This window comes from Xiphophorus couchianus, chromosome 2 (assembly GCF_001444195.1).
Source record: "Xiphophorus couchianus chromosome 2, X_couchianus-1.0, whole genome shotgun sequence".
Taxonomy (NCBI): Eukaryota; Metazoa; Chordata; class Actinopteri; order Cyprinodontiformes; family Poeciliidae; genus Xiphophorus; species Xiphophorus couchianus.
The window spans coordinates 15,469,884-15,491,252 of record NC_040229.1 but is presented as its reverse complement, the minus strand read 5'-3'; the positions used below and the strand labels follow the sequence as shown (position 1 = coordinate 15,491,252).

The 21,369-nt window shown below is 38.8% G+C and overlaps 1 protein-coding gene across 3 annotated transcripts in view; it reads left to right on the top strand.

Annotated features, from left to right (window-relative positions):
• Window positions 1–20,789, top strand: part of iqsec3b (IQ motif and Sec7 domain ArfGEF 3b) — a 41,085-nt gene extending 20,296 nt beyond the window's left edge. For 2 of the 3 annotated variants that reach the window (XM_028001593.1, XM_028001602.1), the window contains 10 exons: window positions 196–357; window positions 2,928–3,050; window positions 9,191–9,357; window positions 13,612–13,751; window positions 13,873–14,004; window positions 14,132–14,231; window positions 14,928–15,086; window positions 15,188–15,280; window positions 15,409–15,455; window positions 17,377–17,541. In XM_028001593.1, coding sequence (XP_027857394.1) covers window positions 196–357; window positions 2,928–3,050; window positions 9,191–9,357; window positions 13,612–13,751; window positions 13,873–14,004; window positions 14,132–14,231; window positions 14,928–15,086; window positions 15,188–15,280; window positions 15,409–15,455; window positions 17,377–17,412 — 1,159 coding nt within the window. In that variant the 3' untranslated portion in view covers window positions 17,413–17,541. Of the gene's footprint in view, window positions 1–195; window positions 358–2,927; window positions 3,051–9,190; window positions 9,358–13,611; window positions 13,752–13,872; window positions 14,005–14,131; window positions 14,232–14,927; window positions 15,087–15,187; window positions 15,281–15,408; window positions 15,456–17,359 lie in introns of all 3 variants that reach the window. The other variant, XM_028001582.1, reaches the window with a different exon arrangement.
• The last annotated feature ends 580 nt before the right edge of the window (window positions 20,790–21,369 follow it).

The window sequence follows — 21,369 nt, the reverse complement described above, 5'->3', positions numbered from 1 at the left end:
TCTACTCACCATCTCTAACACTCACACTCACACATATTAAGCTCATTTATTCCCAAATACAGAGAAAGAGAACTTCTGTCTCACCCACACACAAACACCCCCACATGCCTACACGTGTACATGCCAAAGCACAAAATGACAACACTCAATGCTAATTCTAATACTCTTCTGCTTCTCTGGTTTTGGTGGTGCCAGGAATCCCGAAAGGGGCATCCACTTCCTGATCACGCGTGGTTTTGTCCCGGACACGGCTATAGGCGTGGCACACTTCCTACTGCAGAGGAAGGGCCTCAGTCGACAGATGATTGGAGAGTTCCTGGGCAACAGCAAGCTGCAATTCAACAGGGATGTCCTCGAGTAAGTGCACTGTATTTATTTAAAGAGAGAGACATGCGTTGTGCCTTGCAAAAGCGTTCATACACCAACAGAAATAAATCTGGAAAGTGTTTGTGCTCAGACATTGCACAAAGCCGTGCTCAATATACCATTATGGCACAACTGCAATCCTACCAAAACATGGCCATCCACCTGAACTGAGAGAAGAACACAAAATGCTAATTTTAAATCTACGCCTACAGCTATTCACAGCTCAAATGGACAAATTTATAGATAGGAGGACAGTTTGATGGGAACTCCATAAAACTATCTGGTGATTGTGGTAGGGCTGCAAGAAAAACTAGAATTGTACTCAGTCTGCAAAACACATTCCGTCCATAATGTGGTTTGATGAATGGATGGATGGATGGATGGACAGCCGGATGGATGGATGATGTATGGATGGATGGATGGGTGGATGATGGATGGATGGATGAAGGGTGGATGCTTTATCTAACCCATCGGATAAAGCATCCATCCTTCATCCATCCATCCATCCATACATCCATAATTCATCCATCCATCCATCCATCCATCCATCCATCCATCCATCCATCCATCATGGTTGAAAAAACATGGCTGTTTCAGCATCAGATAAAGATGAAAATATAATAAAACTCTAAGTTCTTTTAAAATCAAGGTTTAAACTAACTTGAAACATCAGTAATTTTAATCTGTAGTCCCAGTTTTTTTTTTTACTTTCCCTTATTATTCAACTGCAGTGTACTCCTTTTTTGTATGTTTGTCATGTAAAGCTCTTTAAATAGTCTTCTTGCTGAAAATGTGTTATGCAAATAACACATTTTTTGCTTGAACAGGAACAAAGCTGTGGACATAACATAACAGAAGAAACTGACAAGAGATGATTGAAAACTCGCTACCTGTACTCATGTGAGATGGTTGCAGAATGCAAAAATTTGGATTCTAACTCAAAATCGGCTGCAGCTGAAAGAAAAGGAGGGAACTCAGATGAACTGAGGACCGATTATTCAATTAAATGAGTGAATAAACACAATTACTAAACAGTACATGAGTAACTTAAAGCATGTCTAGGGGATGATGCTAAAATTAACCTTAAACCCAGACAGAAATAAAGAGACAAGCTCAGGCATAGAGCAAAATAATACAAGAACTTGGACTCTCACTCCAAACCAAACCTGAACAATACAAAGTCTTAAAGTATAGAGTGAAACCATAAATAATTAAAGAAAAATACTAAGAAAACCAGTTTAGGAATGCAAAACAGGTGGTTTACTTTCCAGCAGGAGAAATACCCTGAACATACAGCAAACACTACCCTGGAATAGTTTAGATTAAATCATCTGATTAGAGTAGTTCTGTCCTGCCTCCGTTTGAGAATGTATTTTGAAAGGTGATGTCCAAGTTGAATTTATTATATAAAGAACACAAAAAATGAAAACCATGAATTTTTTGTGTTGTGTTATTTCCACTTCAAAATTATGTACTGAACTACCACATAAAATAAATCAAACAAAGCAATGTTTGCAAATGTAACATGAAAAAGTTAAAAGATAAATACTTTTGCAAGACAGTGTAAGAGACAAACAGCACTAAATTTAATTAAAAAAAAGGGGGCGATGGTGGTGAGAGGGGTTAAAGGGTTGGTCTGACAAGCTGAAAACTAAGTAGAGTGTGTGGGTACATTTGAAGACGGTCAACAAACCCAGCTGTATTTTGGATCTTCAGTGATTGTGAGCAACTACAGTGTTTTGACACTAAGCTGCGTCAAAGTCACAGCTCCTCGATAATCTGGGAGACAACAGTAGATAAAATCCATCCCACCTTCCGGCTCCTTCAAAGTAGTTCTGGCTTTCACTTCAAGGATAAAGGCAGATTTTAATCCATTTTATTTCTAGACTGGGTTTAAAGTTCAAAGATAAAAGATTCATTAAGATATTTGTGTCTCTGGGACTTTGATTGATTAAGCAATGTAAGGAATTATGAAAAGTGTCGTCTACAGATTCACATGTAGCAAACATAGGGTCCTGCTGATATGTGGCACATCTGTAAATGCATGTTGTTACTTAGTGGTTGCTCACCCATCCAATCAGTGTTCAGAGATCCAGGATGGAGGGGCTTTTTGCTGAGGTTGTTGTACAGATTGCAGAAATAGGTCACTGCATCGAACACACTCATAAGTACTCAGCCTCACTTTTTGTTCACTGAGTCAAACAGACATATGTGATGTGCAGAACCTCACTAATGTACACTTGGAGTCTCTGTTATGTATTTCTGTTATTGCCGTAGCCTGCCTTCAGCCTTTCATGTGCCTCCCTTTTGCCCCCTCACCTTTTGGATTTCTTTATTTTTCTTCCTTTTACTTATCTCCAGCTGTCACCTGAAACTTTCCTCTGCATTATATTTGTGTGTGTTGACATGTGCATCTTCCAGGTCAGAAGATCTGTAATTGAAATATGACTCTAAAGAGAGAGACTTAGAATCAGCTCTGACACACAGTTTGCTGTGAATTCAAAACACTTCTTTGACTGACAACAACTAAACCCAGCCTCCTTCTGCTTTCCTCTCGATAGCTGTGTGGTAGATGAGATGGATTTCTCAGGGATGGAACTTGATGAAGCTCTGAGAAAGTTCCAGGCTCACGTTCGAGTTCAAGGAGAAGCACAGAAGGTGGAGAGACTCATCGAAGCCTTCAGGTAAGAGCTGTCAGTCGCTGTCGCAGTCGGGGCTCTCGTACAAACAGGTTGTGCTTTTTTAAATTGATGCAAAGTTCAACACGTGACTGAGAGGGACTTTTTGATGGCTCTCTGACTCCACATAATGAGTCAACTTTGTGCCTGCAGCAGCATATGCAGAACAAGAAAGCAGCGACATGTAACACAGCTCGCATATTTTGCAATATTGCGTGCAGCCTTGAGGGTGCCTTGAGTATCCAGAGTGACAAACTAATAGGCCAACTGCTTAGACTTACAAAGTACTTAACTAGTTCTGCAGTCTCATTACGGCAAGCTCTGATGACACCAAAGCAATGTATCATTAGCAAATTACAATGATTGCCTGTAACCTTTGACTAAACACGGCAGTGTTTTCTGATTGTAAGCCAATCACAACAGAGACCTGCACTGCAGGCAATCAGTGTGTGTGTGTTCCATCAGGACAAAAATAGATGCTCTGTTTTATCAACTTTCTCTCCTGGAACACACCTCCGGTCCAAATCCTCATTTTAAGCAGATTCTTTTAAATACTGCATGTTTATAAACGTTGTATCATGCTGTCTTGCAGACATCACTTTTTGGGATTTTATATTTATAGACCAACACAAACTAGTCAATATTTGTATAGCATTTGTATTCTTCTCGCCTGAATGGAGCATCTTTTGTTGTCGTTTAAGCTGTAGGTCTTTACTGAGCCATTCTAACACATGAACATGTTTTGACCCAAACCATTCCAGTTTAGCTCTGGCTGTATTATTAGGATTTTTATGATGCTGTTTGTTTACTTTTGTTCTCTATTAAACCTATAAATCCTTCTCTGAACAGCTGGATTTATATTAGGCTGCTTTATATCAGGAAAACATGCAATTACAAAATTGTTGGAGAATGTGCTCAACCTTTTTTATGAGTTAAGCTTAATGGGCACTAAATGTACTACTACAATGGTAGTGAATGTCAGTCATACAGACCAAAAATATTAATGGGAGTATTTGCATAAATGGCACTTGGAAAAAATCCTACTAAATGTTCCATCCAATCATTTGCATCACACAGAATCAGAAGGAATCTCAATTAACTAAATGGAAGTTTGAGGTGAAACGTTAACAGGGTGTCAATACATTAGCAAGATATTATAGAGCAAGTGGGTTGTTTTTTCTCAGTTTGGCTCTTTGCTTTTTTTCGTCACTTTTGACTCTGGCCCTGCAGTGCCGAAAAAAACAACAAAATCAACAAAGGTGATTCAGACATGAACATCAGAGACCTACACCATATCGTCCTCCCGTTTTTTTCTTCCTCTGGACCGTCCAGTTTTACCTTTAACAAACCCCTGGGTTTGTTAAAGGTAAAAAGGTAAAAGGATTTTTTTTTTTTTAATGTCTGCGTACCTTTTAGCCAGCAAATAATTTGAGGGAAAAACAGATAAACAGAAGCTGCAATTGGCGCTACATCCCCTGGCTTCAACTGTCCTTGAAGCGTTCCTGCGATATCCAAAGACTATCCTCCGGACTGAAAATGCAATAGAAAGCTGGTTGTTGTTTTCTCTTACAGAGTAATAGCTTAGCTTTGCTGAGAAAATTTAATGTGTCTCTGCTGATGTGCTGCTGTTTTCCCTCAGGAATATGTCAACAGCGTGACATGACTTGAGTCATTGCTCCTTTGAACTCAGTAACTAAGATGTCTTTCTACATGACAGAGGCATATGATCACCATCACAGCTGCCCTGCCCTTTAGTAGACTGCCTATACCTGTCTGTATCACTTCTGTGCTATGTTTGTGTTTCCAGTTTTTTGCTGATTGAACTTTTTACTATCACATATTCCAACTTTAAGAGTCTAATTCTATGTGCTTTTTATGTTTATCAGCATGTACAGACATATAATGAGAGTACTATCATGATTTTTTGCATAATGATTTTTTATTAAGTTACCAGCTTAGTTTGTACAACCAGCTCTAAAATAATATAAACAACAAATGGAGCGGCTGGTAAATATAATTAGTTTTACAGATATCTATTTGCTCCAGCATCATAGATAACCTACACAATTTTAGCATCCACTTAACCTTTTCTATTTTCAAGTCAATTATGACTGCTTGACAATTGAGGTGGAGGTAGGACAGGCTGACATAGCATTACCTTTTAGTCTATTGCTTTTTTTTTTTAATCTATGAATTGACGCTATTGGCTCTAAGGGCAATATTGTGATAAAGTATTCTAGTTTTTTTTTGTTATTCCCTTTTTCACACATTTTATTTGGAAAATTATGCAGGATTTTTCTAGTTTGCTTGGAAAACTAGAAAATTGCAATACATTTTTTTGCAATTAATTGTTGGAAAATTATTTTTGGGACTGATCTTGTTTGTTCAGTATCTGTGTGAATTTATAGAACCATCTCTAAATGTCATCTCTGCTTTCCTCTGTGCTAGAGCCCTCGCTAATCAACGCACGCCCACCACCTCGTTTCAGTCTGCATTGTGCATAACAAGCTCAAACTCAGCTGATCCACTAAAATTTGTTTATTTTGGGTTTTAACAAACTAAAAAATAAGCTGTTAGTGTTCACCAGGCTTGGTTTCCCATTCTCTGGCAAAGAGTGATTTGTAGCTTAGTGCCGTTTTGTGACCACAGATTTGCTTTTCCTATATATGGGTTTGAGCGAGGTCTCCCACTCTATGTGGGGATCAGGCATGCTTGTGTGTACAGCATTATTTGTGGTGGACTGAATCTTTTGTTTTGGGTTGTTCTGTGCCTCCTAAGTGTCTTTTTGCTTTAGCTTACAGTACTATCAAAAGCTTATTGTTGGTTTTTAGCATGGTACAGTATTAGCATAGTGTTGTCTCTTTGTTTGTTTTCTTTTTTTTTTTTTTTACAAAGGTTCCATGTGATAGACAAATACACAGTAGTAAGGAATTAGATGTTTAATTTGCAAAACTTTCTACAACTATAAAAAAGTATGTTTTAGTTCTGCGTTGAGTCCCCTTGCCACGATATCCCTAAATAAAATTGAATTCAAGCAACTAGCTTACATCGTTGCCTAGTTTATAAGTAGCATTCACTCAAGTGCAATTCTTTCTTCATATACATCTTACTAAGACATGGCCTTCCACTTAATCTGGCTGCTAGGCCTTGCTGAATAAAGCAGCCATGAGGTCCATGGCAACTCTGAAGAAGCTGCAGAGATCCAAGGATAAAATTAATTAAGTATATGTGGCAAAACTTAAAAACTCTTTTTTACGTCTTGCCACATATGCTCTTCATCAAATCTGTCTCAACTTGATCTAGGTTGCAAAGAAGAATGGACAAAGAAATCCTTCTTTAGATGTGAGATACCTAGATGACTAAGAATTACAATTTTGAAGATTACAATTTTGGAGCTGTAATTGCAACCAAAGCTGTTTATATGTTGTTTATATATATATATATATATATATATATATATATATATATATATATATATATATTGTATATATACTGTATATAGGCTAGAGTTTATAATATTAATAATATTAATGTGACAAGCTGTGGAAAAGTTGCAAGGCACTGTCCTTGCAGTGAACTTAATGCTAATATTTTCCAATGTCTAAAAACTAGATTAATTAGAAGATTGGTATTTTTTTTAAAAACCCCACTTTGATTGGGACTGTAGGGACAACAGTTTGTCGCAGAGGAGTTGGTTTGAACTAAAACGTGATGGAAGAACCAATTAATTGTTGGTGTCGTACTTTTACTCTGCTGTAGTCAGAACGCACTAACCACTTGTATCTACTCTCTAAACTGAATTCTTCCTCCTAGGACTGAAATAAATTATCTCCGATTCCCATTTGATGGCCAATCAGAACACCCACTGCGGTCATCAGTTAATCACATTGCACTCAATCATGTGCCCTGAGCCTCTTGGCGCAAATTACAAAGCCATCAGCGATGTAAAACCACACTCCCCAAGCTGCAGATGGGAGTTGTGAGTTCAGGTCAGAAATAGAGTTGTGTTTTTTAATCAGGAAAGCCAGACATCCAATCCAACGTCGGTTACGTAACCGTTGTTATGTCATCTGTTTGAGGGTTGTTGTGCTCTTGTTGGGAGTGTTTTTTTTTAATAAAAAGTGGTATTTGTGCCAGCTGGCATGCAACTTTTATGTGCAGATATGAAGCTAAGAGATCAGGAGCCTGAGTTTAAATAAACTGGTTACATAAGATTTAGAACTGTGTGAATGAAACACGAATCCATGCACAGACGGAATTTACCACTTCATTTTTTCCCTCGCCGTTTGTTCTCGCAAATGCTCCTCCACGTCTGTGCACATGTCTTTTTGCATACTGCACGCTTCTTCAAAATTGCTGCAGAATTGCATCAACTTGGCACATCAGGAGTTTTGTTTGCGGCTCTGCATGCACGCTTCTCATAACTGCCAGGGATGTTTGAGCCTGGAAGCAGCTACCTTAAAATAAAGGGGGAGCAAGGCTGTTTGATTGATATCCTATACGTTCCCTGGCCTTAGATCTAGTATAGGATGTGGGAAATTGTTTTGTGGTTACAGAGGTCTCAGATGCAGGCTTTTAGTTGCACATTCTTTGACAAGTACATAGTTCTTTGGAGCAGAGGGGCTTTCTCCATGTCTGCATCCTGTCTGCCTATAAAGATAAAAGCCTCCCACTACTGAGATGGCCCACTGTGTAAGTTATTGTGACAGTAAGGAGAGAAAGCTATTGGGGGGATGGAGAGGTGGAAACGAGAGTTTGTGAAGCCTGTGGGCAGCAGTGGGGTAAAGAAAGTCCAAATGCAGCCTCAGTGTCTCCAAACAGTATTGTCTGACCTGGGGCAGAACTCTTCTGCACTGTCAAAAGCCTCCTCCGTCCTGTCAGGCTCCCTCATGGCTGCTCCTTCCATGTGAGCAGAAGCTACAGTCAGTCAGTGAACATACGTGGAGTACAGAGTGCTTTTTCAATGTGTCCTAAAGTTGAGTTTATCACTTCTAATGGAGTGTGCAGCATAACTGATAACTTGATGAATCCTAATGAAAGATAAAAGAAATCTTGAGGAATGTGTGACTCATTGCAGGTCTGTTGTTCTACACAAGTTATTGTTTTTCTGGTGTTTCTTGATAAATGGGAGACGCGTGTGGGATGTCACACCATCCCAGCAACAACACTACATTTAATTTTAAACACATTGCTACTTATATTCTTTTTCAGAGAGAAAATGCTACCCACTTTTTCTGAGTTAAGATTCTCTGAATAATTAAAAGCCTAGAATGTTTTGATGTAAAACTACGCAAAGTGGAAGTTTAAATGTTTTATAGAAATCATACTTGCACAGTGAAAAGGTTCAGGTTTGTTGGTTGGATGTCAGTCTAATATTTTAAAATAGCTACTTGTTAATTCAAGCTTGGTTACTTTTCATCAGTTTATAATCACAATAAAAAGAGAGTTCCCACCTTCTATGGTTCTCGATGCATACCTTTTTTTTCAGACTTCTTCATTTTGACTTCATATTGTTTAATTAATGATGAGACTGAACTCTGTGGCATGTGATTTGAAACACTTGAGATTCTATTCCTCGCACACATATCTTATGTTTTACCAATCAAAGCTTGCATGTTGCAGATCTGTGGGCTGTGTAGAATGATTCAATCCTGCCCTGACACAGCACATTAAAATCCTATTGTAGGCTATACAGCTGTCAGTTTGTGCTGTGCGTACAGCCATTTGACAACGTATGCTGACTGTACATCATGCTGTCTGATATAGTGTTAAAATGTGTAAAAGTTCCTACAAATGTGTTGTGGAAGCATATAATTATTGTCATCAAATAATTATGTGAGAAAGTCCAACATCGAAGTTATTTTTTAGTTTAGGACAGTGTGATCCAGGTAGATGAAGCAAAAAAAGTTTAATATTTACAGAATGCAAAATATGTCTACATTTTGTGCATCATATTTTACCTCTGCACCTACTCACTATCACCAATACCCTTTAGATTTATGATTTAATCATCAATCAGATTTATGTGAATCATACCTAAATGGACCTTACTTTCTCCACCTATAATTGTGATAAAACAAAAAATATTAAGACGATGCTGTAATAAAGTCATATACACTTTATTCCTCTGTCCTTTGTCTCCTCAGTCAGCGGTACTGTATGTGTAATCCTGATGTGGTGCAGCAGTTTCACAACCCAGACACCATCTTCATCCTGGCCTTCGCTGTGGTCCTCCTCAACACCGACATGTATTCTCCCAACATCAAGCCGCACCGCAAAATGGGGCTCGATGATTTCATACGCAATCTGAGAGGTCAGTGTTCGATTTTATTGTGCTGCATCTGTTTGTGTGTGTTTTGGTGCACACTTGTGAGATTGATGCTGTGCTATATAGGATCTTGTGAACAGAGATGGTATAATGAGGAGCATGCAAGTTTCACACTTCATGACAGGTGGTTTTATGAGCAGAGATCTTTTTTTAGATTGGATATAAATATATATACATAGAAACCAGATGTACAGCTGAAACACTTGGCTGTTAATGTGGAGGAGATTAATTGGGATGAAATGCCAGGAAGAAAGATGAGGAAGATGAAGAGTGAAGAGAAGAGGAGAGGGCAGGGCAAGTCAAAGCTTTACAACAAGCTGCCTCATATCAACCTTACTATCGGTTTTCTGAGTGACGGCCTCTTGAACTGAAATAAATTACTCAAAGAGGCTGTGGATGCCTGCCTCTGCTTGCTATCATCAGAAAAACATCAGCTTTGCAGGATGAGATTTCTGATATCCTTGACTCTGCTCTGGAATCGGCACAGTTAATTAAGTCTCGCTCAGTGTCAGATTTAATGATAGTGATCCTTGGTTTTCCAGAAACATCTTATCACCTTTGTTGAATTAGCTGAAACTTCTAATGCTGTCTATCCACAGGTGAACAGATACATGCATCGGCAGCTGGAACAACTTTTGTCCTACAATCTAAAAAAAATCATACACATTAATTATACTTAATTGATTATAATTCATTTTATATCTTATTATACAGTTAGAACCAGGTAAGGAAAAAAAAACATCTTCAAACTTGTGTAAATTGCTTGCACAAGTTTGAAATTGATGTTGATAATTCCCTGTCCTCACAATCGTATATACAGAAGTGCAGCTCCAAAATTACAATATTTCAGAAATTGAAACTGATATATTAAGATTCATTATGCATAGAGTGAAATCTTTTAAGTATTTAGTTCTTGTAATTGTGATGGTTAAGACTTGCAGATAATGAAAATTCAAAATGCAACGTCTCAGAAAATTGGGGAATTACGGTACATAAGATCAATAAAAAGTGTATTTTAAACAGCCAAGTCAGGCTTCATAAAAGTGTTAATGTCTTTACACGCAGTACTTGGTTAGGCCTTCTTTTGCATGAATTATTGCCTCAATATGGTGTGGCATTATTGGGTTTGGAGTCTCTCGTCTTCCTCTTGTCAGCAAATTGGCAGCAATCAAGCACAGTAACAGCATGGTCATTAAAATAGCTTTTCGTAACCTTGGCAGTGTGGGCAGATGCCAAGTCCTGTTGGAAAGTAGCATCTCTATAAAGCGGTTTGCAGAATGAAAGCATGAAGTAATCAAAAATGTTGTGGTTGGTGACTGTGTTGACTATAGACTTCAGAAAACACAGTGGTCCAACACCAACAGATGATATGGCACCGCAAACCATCACTGATTGTGAAACTTCAGTCTGGACTTCAAGCATCTGTGACTTCTGCGCCTCTCCGCTCTTTCCCTATTTCCAAATGAAATAGAATGCTTTTTTTTCATCTGAAAAGAGGAATTTGGACCACTGAGAAATAGTTCAGTTCTTTTTCTCCTTAGTCAGGTAAGACAGTGTTGACTTGACACAAGGAAGGCCACATTTATAGCCCAGGTGTTGGATTGGTCTGTGTGTAGTTGCTCTTGATGAACTGACTCCAGCCTCAGTCTACACCTAGTGACTGAGGACGTTAAAGCTGTTAAAGCTGCAGTTTGGCTTGTTGCTGATGCACCTTTTACTTCCACACTTTCTCTTCTATTCAATGTTTTATTAATATGTTATGATACAGCACTCTGAACAACCTGCTTTATGATATTTTCACATTTGTGTGTTTGTATAATAGGTGAGTTTCAATGCCAAATGCCTGGTTGTTCTGTATGTACTTATGTCTTTTTTTTCTTATATTTTGTGTTGTAGCCTGGGTGACTGTGTAAGGCGCTTGGCAATGGATGAAATATGCCTATGCAAGTTTCCTACTGCCAAACAATTCATCCACGAGAGTAAATGAATCACAGTATTTTAATTTCTGGAACCTAAACTATTTTGTCTTCAATCCATTCAGATTATTAACTGCCAATATGATTGTTGCACCCAGTTACCCTTTAAAGTGATTCACGGCCACATTGTCTGAATAATCAAAACTTACAGTATCGGCCAAAAAGGAATGCTGAGATGACTGCTAAGGTGAAAATGAAAAACGATGATGATGCAGAAGATGGGGAATAATGTTTAATTTTATTCTGTTTCAAAAAGGAACTGGGAAGCCAACGGTGCTGCTGAAGGAAAATCAAAAGAAACTTTAAACAGAGGGTAATCCATAATGTGTCGGGCATTAGGCAGGGAAAGAAACAATTAAAACTATCTGGCAGCGAGCCCAAGAATTTTGCCACAATTTGTACAGAGATAATTAAAAACAAATGAAGAATGGCTGAGTGGCAATCAGCAAACAACAGCCAGGTGTGTGAGGGACAGCAGTTAAATTAAATGACTAGAGGAGAAAGGTAAAACATAAGCAATCATAGTAACAAAAGCAAGATTAAACAAAGTAGAATAGAAGATAACAACACAGAACATAGGAGCAGAAAACAAATAGAAAAATCCAACACTCAGCGCAGTAATTCCTGCAGACCGTGCCATCGTCTGTTATGTGTCATGAATTTCAATTTGGTATCATTTATTTAACTACTTAAACAACTCCCTAGATCTAAAGAGAAATTGTTCTTTATGTTAAACTATTTAAAGTCCTGTTTGCTTGGTTTCAATCACCTCTTGATCAAATTTCTACTAAATGGCTGATCAGGCTAGCATGTTTTTGACATGTGTGGTCATGTTTACATTTAATTCTAATTAAAATTTCCCCACTCCATTAGACAACATAATGACATGCAAAGTATAAGAAAGCTAAAACTAGTTGCAATCAGAATAAAACATATATCTATATGTTGTAAGCTAACATTATAGATCAGTAGAAATACACTCTACGTAGCAAACTTTGCAAATTTTAAATTACAAAATAATGTAAATTCATGTCTATACACTCTATAAGGTTCATGCATCAATGAATTATAAAGCAACTTACTCATTTGGCAGAGCATGAATACTGTGTGTCAGTTAACAAGTAGGAGTCTAAAGAAACTGAACAACATCTAAACATCTGCTGTTGATACACAAGTTTATACTTTGGTTTGACAGACTGGATAAGGCTACAAACCACAGAGAAAGCAAGACACCCAGTTGTTCTTCTAAAATCAAACCTAATTTTGCAATCTACAGTCTATTACTTAATCATCTTAAACCGTATTTCCAAAATACAGGATATTATGTCTAATCAGGACATAGAAAAACCAATGCATACTTTTTGTAGGATATATTATTGTAACGGTGTCTTCAGAGGTGTGAATAAAAAAGGAATCGGGCAAATATAATATGTTGTTGCCAAGCGCCTGACAAAACAACAGGAAAATGGATCATATCCCACCAGATCTTAAATCAGTGCACTGGCTCCCTGTTTGTAAGAAGACAGATGAGATAGATTAAAATCTTGTTAATGGTTTTTAAATCACTAGATGGATTCTCATATCACCAGGTTGCTGTTTCTTCATTAGTGTTTGTTAGACCAGAATCAAATAAGAGGAGGCAGTGTTTAGTTTCTATTCCCTTCAGCTCTGGAGCTGACAATATGAAAACACAGCATGTGCAGAAATCGCTTTGCTTAAATTTTCTATTAAGGTCAAAGATTACTTTGTCAGTTTCATTTTATGTTTTACGTATTTGTTTAAAATTTGCATTTCACTGAGTTTTTCTTTTAATGCGAGACTTCTTGTTTTGTTTTTTTAATGTTTTTTTCCTTTAAATGCTTCTTCTCCTCTAAAGCCATTTTTAGTGACTTTGGTTGTGAAGGATTCTATGCAAAAGTCTAGCCTTGGCTTCACTAAACTATTTAGATTACTGCTATCAGATTCCTCAGTAAAACACTCAACTGCATTGCAGCAACACAAAATGAACAAGGACACGCTGCAGACTTGAGAGGTACACAAAATTCTGCTCCAGTTAGAATAATTATTTATTGCTTTAGAGGGTTTCAAAACATATAAAATACATTTTAAAGGCTATAATTTATATTTATTGCTTCTGATTTGATGCTTTGAAGCTTTCTGTGCTACAGAGCAAAGGTATCAGAACCTCATGTGGGTTGTGTTTTTTTTTTTTTTTTTTTATCACAACCACTTCAGCATTGAATGAACCTTTGAATTCTCTCAGGTGTGGATGATGGAGCAGACATCCCCAGAGAGATGGTTGCAGGCATTTATGAAAGGATTCAGCAGAGAGAGCTGCGCTCCAACGAAGACCATGTCACATATGTGAGTCGTGTGGAGCAGTCCATCCTGGGCCTGAAGACAGTCAGTATCAGACTTTTCCTCTTTTCTTCTCAGTTTAATCGTGTCTCGTTCGGTTTGAATTGTCTCACAGCAGTCTGTTTTACGTTAGCCGCCCTTCGTCTCTTTAACCTTGTTCCTTCAGGTCCTCGCTGTGCCCCACAGACGGCTGGTGTGCTGCTGCCGTCTGTTTGAGGTTCCCGATGCCAACAAACCTCACAAACAGAAACTCTCTGCGCTCCAAAGGGAGGTGTTCCTCTTTAATGACCTGCTGTTGGTAAGGATTGACCTTCAAAAAGATACACTGGTGTGCGTGAGCATGCATGCTGTCACGAGCACAATAGGAAATATGGTTTGATATCCAGCATGTGACTACGGAGAGTTTACTATCTTTGTGTGTGCAGATCCTGAAGCTGTGTCCCAAGAAGAAAAGCTCAGCTTCATACACTTTCTGTAAAGCTATGGGTCTTCTGGGAATGCAGTTTCACCTCTTCAGCAATGAGTGTAAGATGCTACTTTACTTTGCAGCAATTTATTCCCATTACAAGCCCTAGCTTTGTGCACAAAAAGTGCTGAGCTCGCCAAGTTGTCCATTTTACTGTTGTTCTTTCAGGTCAGTGTCAGCACTCAGACTGTGAGGGTTCATTGCAATACATAATGGCACACATTGCTATCAAATTGTGGTAAATATCCTTCAGTAAAAGTGCTTTACTGTAACTGATTCAAATATTAAATTTAAAATGAAAGAATAGTTTAACCATCCAGTCTGAAGCTGTAAAAAACATTTATAAATTACAATAGAGCAAAGAAAGAGTTTATGATCAGATTAATATGGCAGTTTCAGCAGCAGCAGAATCCACAACACACAAAATGTTGCAATCTTAAATAAAATGTTGCATTTTTAAAAGAACCCCAAAAAATTGTTAGCATGTGCTTTCAAGCAATTACAAGACAATGAACTGACGTTATACATTAGCACATTTATTTTTTAGCCCCCCACGCAATCTGGTGTCCAAGACTGTGTATTTTTTTAACCTATGATTTGAAAGTCTATTTTAAGGGTGTTTTATTAGCTGCAGTCTTTTAGAAAAATGCAACAGAGCTGAATTCAGTTTTAGCGGTCCGCAGGACGCACATTTTCTCACCCCATGGATATAATTGAAGTTCTTCCTTTTCCTCTCTCTTGTGGTATTTACTCAGATTATGCTCATGGTATTACCATGATGAGCCCCTTTACCTCAGAGAAGAAGCAGCTGGTTAGTTTCTGCTCTCCCAGCGGAGAGGAGCTCAGGAAGTTTGCAGAGGAGCTCAGAGAAGCGATCGCAGAGGTCAACGAGATGGAGCAGATTCACATTCAGTGTAAGGACACAAGCACACTGCTCTCATTACATGGACATTTGATTAAAACCATGGCACGCCGTAAGGCGCTGACAGCAGTATTTGCGTGTTTCGCCTTGTAGGGGAACTGGAGAGGCAGCAAGGGATCCAGTCGCATGGTTTACACACCAATGGTGGGCAAATGGACACACACACGGGACATGGCTCTCCCTCAGGTGCTGGTTTTGCTTGTGCAGCATAATGAGGCATACATTAACTAAATGTCAGGTCCCTATATAATATCCTTGGTTTTTAGTATACATATTTGCCAGATGACTGACAGAGATAAATTTTCATCCCACAGGCCAACAGGATGTGTATGATAAAACTGGCAACAACAACACAGTAGAGGTGAGTGCCTAAGCTACTCTCGTCTCCCTCAGGTAAGTATCTGCATATTCAGCTCTGTGAATGTTGCGCGTGTTTGTGTGCGTATATGCAGTTAGACAGGGACTGTGCCTCATCCTGAAAGGAAAGTGCTTTTTGCTTTGCTTTAAAAGAGCACCGCCTGCAGCACATCCCTACTATACAGACAAACCTACAAAGGCTGCTAAGAGGTGGCTCTGTAGTAGCGCTGCAAACAGCCTCATTCTGTTTCTGATAAGTGGACCAACAGCCGCTGCTTACAAAACAGCCCATCAAACATCCCAGCTAAAACCTACCAGACTTCCCATTTGAGCCAGCACAACGTTGACTGGCTCCTGGAATACCATCGACAAAGCTAGATAAGCTTGATACTGTAAAAGTCAAAAGGTGCATGTGTTAATGTTGTTGGGTCTCAGTGGAACAAGCTCCTCCTTTAAAGTGATAGTCCTGGATTTTGTAAATGTGTTTCTATTAAAATGTTATAAACAGTTAATAACTCTCGTGGTGATTTAACTGAATAAAAATCCAGATCAGTTGGCCTTGGAGAGCGAAGCTAGTGAATAGTCTAACAGGTGCCTTGACCGAAAAGAGACCTCAAACTTTTTCTAATAATTTAAATTTCAAAAATGTTATTCTACTGATATTTTATGGACTTTAAGCTGTTGTCATGTATTCACTGGCCAGTTATTCACAGAGAAGGTGATAATTTATAAAGGAAATGGACGTTGGAGGAGGTGTCCAGTGAAACCCAGGTGCTAAGAACGGAACATTTAAAGCATTTCTGGTCAAAGCAGTTATCAAGCAGAAAAGCAAGGCATTGAAAAAACATCCCTAAAATTGTGTTCAATTACAGAGCTACACTATTTTTACTTTTTACACAGCCTTACTGTTGTATGAGATCCTTCACACATTACATGCTCAGGATGTTTTACATAATGTTGTATCACCTCCAACCCCATTTTTTGCGTAAATGGTCAGCGACTGTGTCATTACCCGCTTAATGCAAACATGACGACAGTTCACCAAACAGAACGGTCATAAAGGTGTTTTTAAAGAATTGTGTGATTTTCATGGTCTTTATTCACTGTAGCCATGGAGATAGGCAGAGTAAAGGGATGGAAACATCCAGAAAAGTTCCCTGGTTTAGGAACTGAACCCCAGACAGATTGCAATGACTAATGACCTCTGAATGTGAGGCTTCTGCTCTGCAGCTACAGCGCTGCGCTACCACAAAATCACTTGATTTAAAATAGAAGTGGATTTATGTTAAATAAAGATAGCAAGAGAGTTACTACTGGGAACATATTAACTGCATATAGCCTTTTAATAGAACCTCTTTGAAAAAAAATCCTTTACCATCTCTTTAAACATAGGCATATAGATTAATCTGTTCTTTCTTTTGCAGTTCTGTCCTTGTTTTACTCATTTTTCCCTCTTTCCCCTGCCTTTTGCTTAGCCCCTTAGGATTGTAACTTATTGTGTTAGGGAGACACCATGCCCTCGGTGTCACCTCTTTCCTCTCCTGATATTCCTTTATCTCTAAGCCTATCATTCTGCCACTCATTTTCTATTACGGCACACCCACATACGTAAAACCCGAACTGTTCCTGCTAAAGATTTCTGCCTACGATCTCGTCTTACCCCACTATCCCTGTTTTCTCCTCCCAGGCTGGTGTTTGCATAAATTGTGTCCAGAAATGAAATATGGATGTAGATTTAGTAAATAGATTAAGGACAGCAGGAGAGAGTGTGGATTTTGCATGCGCTCGCACTGCATGCTACCACCTGCATGCCTGCATGCCCATGTGCGTTAACACACCAGAGGGCTGCGTAGAGGCTGCGTTCAGGCTGGTAACTCCTCATGCATTCTCTGACTGTTCCTAAACTAGGTGTCAATTCACAACAGGCTGCAGACCTATCAGCTGAGCCAGCCCAGCATTGAGTCCGCACCCCTGGCCCTGGCTGCACCCCCCACCCTGCTCAGCCCCGTCCAGGCCGGAGAGCTCCGCCCAGAGACCCTCATCCAGTGCCAGCAGATTGTCAAGGTGATCGTTGTGGACCAGAGCGGACGGGGACGGATGGAGGCGTTTCTCAGCCAAGGCCCAGCGACCCATCAGCTCATCCAGTCTGCCATGTCTACTCCTGTCCGAGTCAGAGCGGGAGACGGACCCCAGCCGCCCCTGCCGCCTCCTCCTCCACCTTACAACCACCCGCACCAGTTCTGTCCACCTGACTCGCCGATGCCCTTCCACCACACCATGCCCCTCACCCGCCGGCGCAACTCCAGCGGCTCCCGCAGCATTGTATGAAAAAAAAAAAAAAGTTGATCCTCACACTTGCACAAAGTCGGTGTAGCACAAGTCAACGCAAAAAATGTTGAGGAAATACTATATATGTGGAAGGAAAAAGAAAATCAAGAATCTACTCATAGAACTTGACAAAACTGTGTGATTTGTTTTGAATGTGAGCTTTAATAGTGGTTCTGAAAGACATCTTTTACTTCTTTTGTCTCCAAAATGTCACCCAGTATTAACTGACGTAGCCTGTCTACATTTCCCAGTTTTTAAGAAATATGCTTTGTTTGCATTTTTAAATGTCAGCCATCAGGCAAATGTCTCAGCAAGCTCGGATCAAGAAACCAAGCGAAAGAAAATCTGTCCTCAAATGACAAGAATGAAGGACTGTTTTCTGTTCGGGATATTAATATTGCTCTTCATTGGTGTGGATCTTTACTGGAGTGAATGTGAGGAAATCTATCAATGATGATGCCTAATCTGACAAAAATACAAGTTAACAGGGCCTTGAAAAAGTACTAATATCACTTGAATTTATTCACAATGAGCTTGGCTACAAAAATTTTAATCTATTTTCTTGGGATTTTACAAAGTGATGCAGAATTATAAAGCGGAAGGAAATGTAATGTCTTTTGCATTTCTATGTAGCGTTCTGGGTAAATATGTAGCTATACCTCATTTTGATGCGATCCAAGCTGTAAGATCTTTGAACTATGTTCACCAGCGTTGCACATTCAATAAGTGAATTTTTGACCAAATTTACTTTATAAAATAGTCCAAGCTTAATCGAATCGCATGTATGTACATTAGCTTTAAAGTCTTGCTGAAGATTCAAAATTGGATTTAGGTTTTAACTTTGACTAGGCCATTCTCAAACACAAATGGTTCTGGCTGTGTGCTAGGGTCCGTCCTTAATGGCAAATGAACCTCTTCCCAAGTCTTATTGTGTCCATTTTCTAATAGATTTTTCTTCCTGTATTTAGATACATCACTGCGTATAAACTGACCAGCTTCTCTGTTCCTGATTAAAAAACAAAAATGCATCCTCACATTACAATGACGCCAATACTATGTTTTGTCGTGAGGACAGTGTTCTTAGGGAGAGATACTTTGTCAGCATTTCACATATAATTTTATATTTGGGCCAAAAGGTTTAAACTTGGTCTTATCTGACCAGAGCATCTTTCTGCACATATTTTCTGTCCCCCTGCTGTGACATTGTTGGATTCATACTGAGGTGGAATTATCAACTCCTACATATAAACATAAAATATAAAATGAAAACCAACATTTTACTTTTACTGCTCTATTATGCAGTAACTTGTGTTTGTCTACCATGTAAAATCCCAATAAAATACATTGACGCTTGTGGTTGTAATATAAAAGATGTGGAAAAACTTCAGGCATAAATACTTTTGCAAGGTAAGGTATTTGGTTGCCTAGTCTTGATTTTCTTGGAAACGAAACAGATCTATGAAAAAAGCAGGAATGTGAGGGGGAAACATATGTCAGCTGAGGTGCAGCGTCAGAAGCAAAGTTGTTCCCACTCACCCAAAAAAAATGCCTAAAAGAATTTCTCAATGACAATCATCTTTTTGTGCTTCATTGTGTGTTTTGCTAAAACTGTCTCATTTCTTGCTGCTCTTATTCAGTGGATTGTTGCTCTGACGGGAAAGACTGCTGCACTGCAACATGTGATACTGCATCTGCACCTCACAGAGAGCAAAGTGTGTGTGCACCATGTGTATTCGGGCTGCTTACTCATGGGCCACTGGGATTTGGGCCGATAATTCATTCAAAACAAGGCTAAAACAGGCGCTCACAGAGCCTTTCTTCTCATGTACATTTACTCCTGTGAATACCAAGTGTGAATACCAATGTTACTTTTGGATTTAAAGTATATCTTAAAAAAGCCCAGAAAAAGCGCTATTATTAAATCTTGAAATGATGCTACACAGGGTAGATACCTCAGAGTTTTCACTGTTATATTTTCCTTAAATAACTGGAACATTTCACAAGCAGAGATGCATTTCTGCGAATGTTTAGCTGGAGAAAAAACTGAAGATGTCTAAGAAATGATTCTGTATTTCATCACTGTGTTGATTGCTCAGCATAGATGGTGTCTGACTTGAGCCAGTATATATAGCACATCACTAAGTCTTTTTGCACCACAGAATATATTGGATATATTGTAAATAGATTAAATAGATTTATTCTGAAAAACAAAAAGTGATCGGTTTGCCCAGTGTGTGTATCTACGTATGTATTTGTACAGAGAAAAATCTAGTTTAAAAGAAAAAAAGAATAATATAGTTATTATAGTTACTATTCACGTTTATTACTGGGGTTGTCCTAAATGCAAACCCCCTTATGAGAGTCGGGAAACAGGCAGTTTTTTGTAGCGTAAACAGTTTAATTACTGATCTAGATCCATCATTAAAGAGTCATATCATATTATAACAACGTTACTAAAAGATGGCAGTGGCACCTGTGAAGGTGTGTAAAGGGCTATGCTGTAATGGTGAACACATACAGTAAAATTCACCAGTCAAACACATACCCACACACACACGCCTACAACCTACACATAGCTGCTAAAACAACAAATTCTGATTAAATTTACTGCTTGATTTATTAAGTCAGCAACCCCACTTTGTTTACTATGAACTCTGACTGGCTCCTACTATAACGCATGATAATTTTATTTTGTTTTCTTTTTTATTATTTACAGAATACAACAGGAGCTCAATGCTATGTTTGTTTCATTATTGTCAGGGCATGTTGGGTTTGATTGATGTCATTTTCTCCTCCCTCTCTCCCGTTCTTTTCCCTTCTCTTCTCTCTGTGGCTGTCATGGAGACGCACCAAATCTGCATCCTCCTTGTGCAGCACCGTCAGTTAATCTTTGCATCCTCACGGTATTTCTAACCAGGAAATTTCTTAAAGAACAATGTGTTTCCTATTGGAATTTCTAAGCTTTTCTGTTTCGAGAAAATGAAAGAATAAAGTAGTTTTTACTCTCGGGCATTGGGCTGTTTGTGTGCGTCAGGGGTCTCGCCGAGTTTTTGAAGGATGATTTCGCACCAGGTGTGGAAGAAGATTGGTGGAATAAAGGAGCTAATGGGAAACCGGTCTGCGCCGGTGTTCCTGTGTCATCCTGGTGCACCAGGTAAACTAATTCATTAGAGGACGCAGCCGGATAATAGCAAATCTCAGTCAAACAGGTCTGAATTATTCCACTCAATCTTGCATTACATGGTTGCGGATTTTTATTTTCATCGATGTGTGTGACAGACGTTCAGTTAAATTAAACACAAATTTCTCAGAGTTTGTTGTTGTTTCACAATTACACAAATGCAATCTACCCAAAATGAGCCAATACACCTAATCTATTTTATTGACATAACATTCATGAAGTTTTTACTTCTAAAAGCCTCAGAGGTTTGGTTCAGAAGGAGAGTTTACCAATAGGTCTGTTCCGGTAATCATTACTTTAATGTAAAAAGGCGCACAGGTCGAACAAACCCTGCACAAGCCCACACATCTACTTATGAACAACTTGGAATAAGCTCTTCACATAATATGTTTTTTTAGAGTGTGCAAGA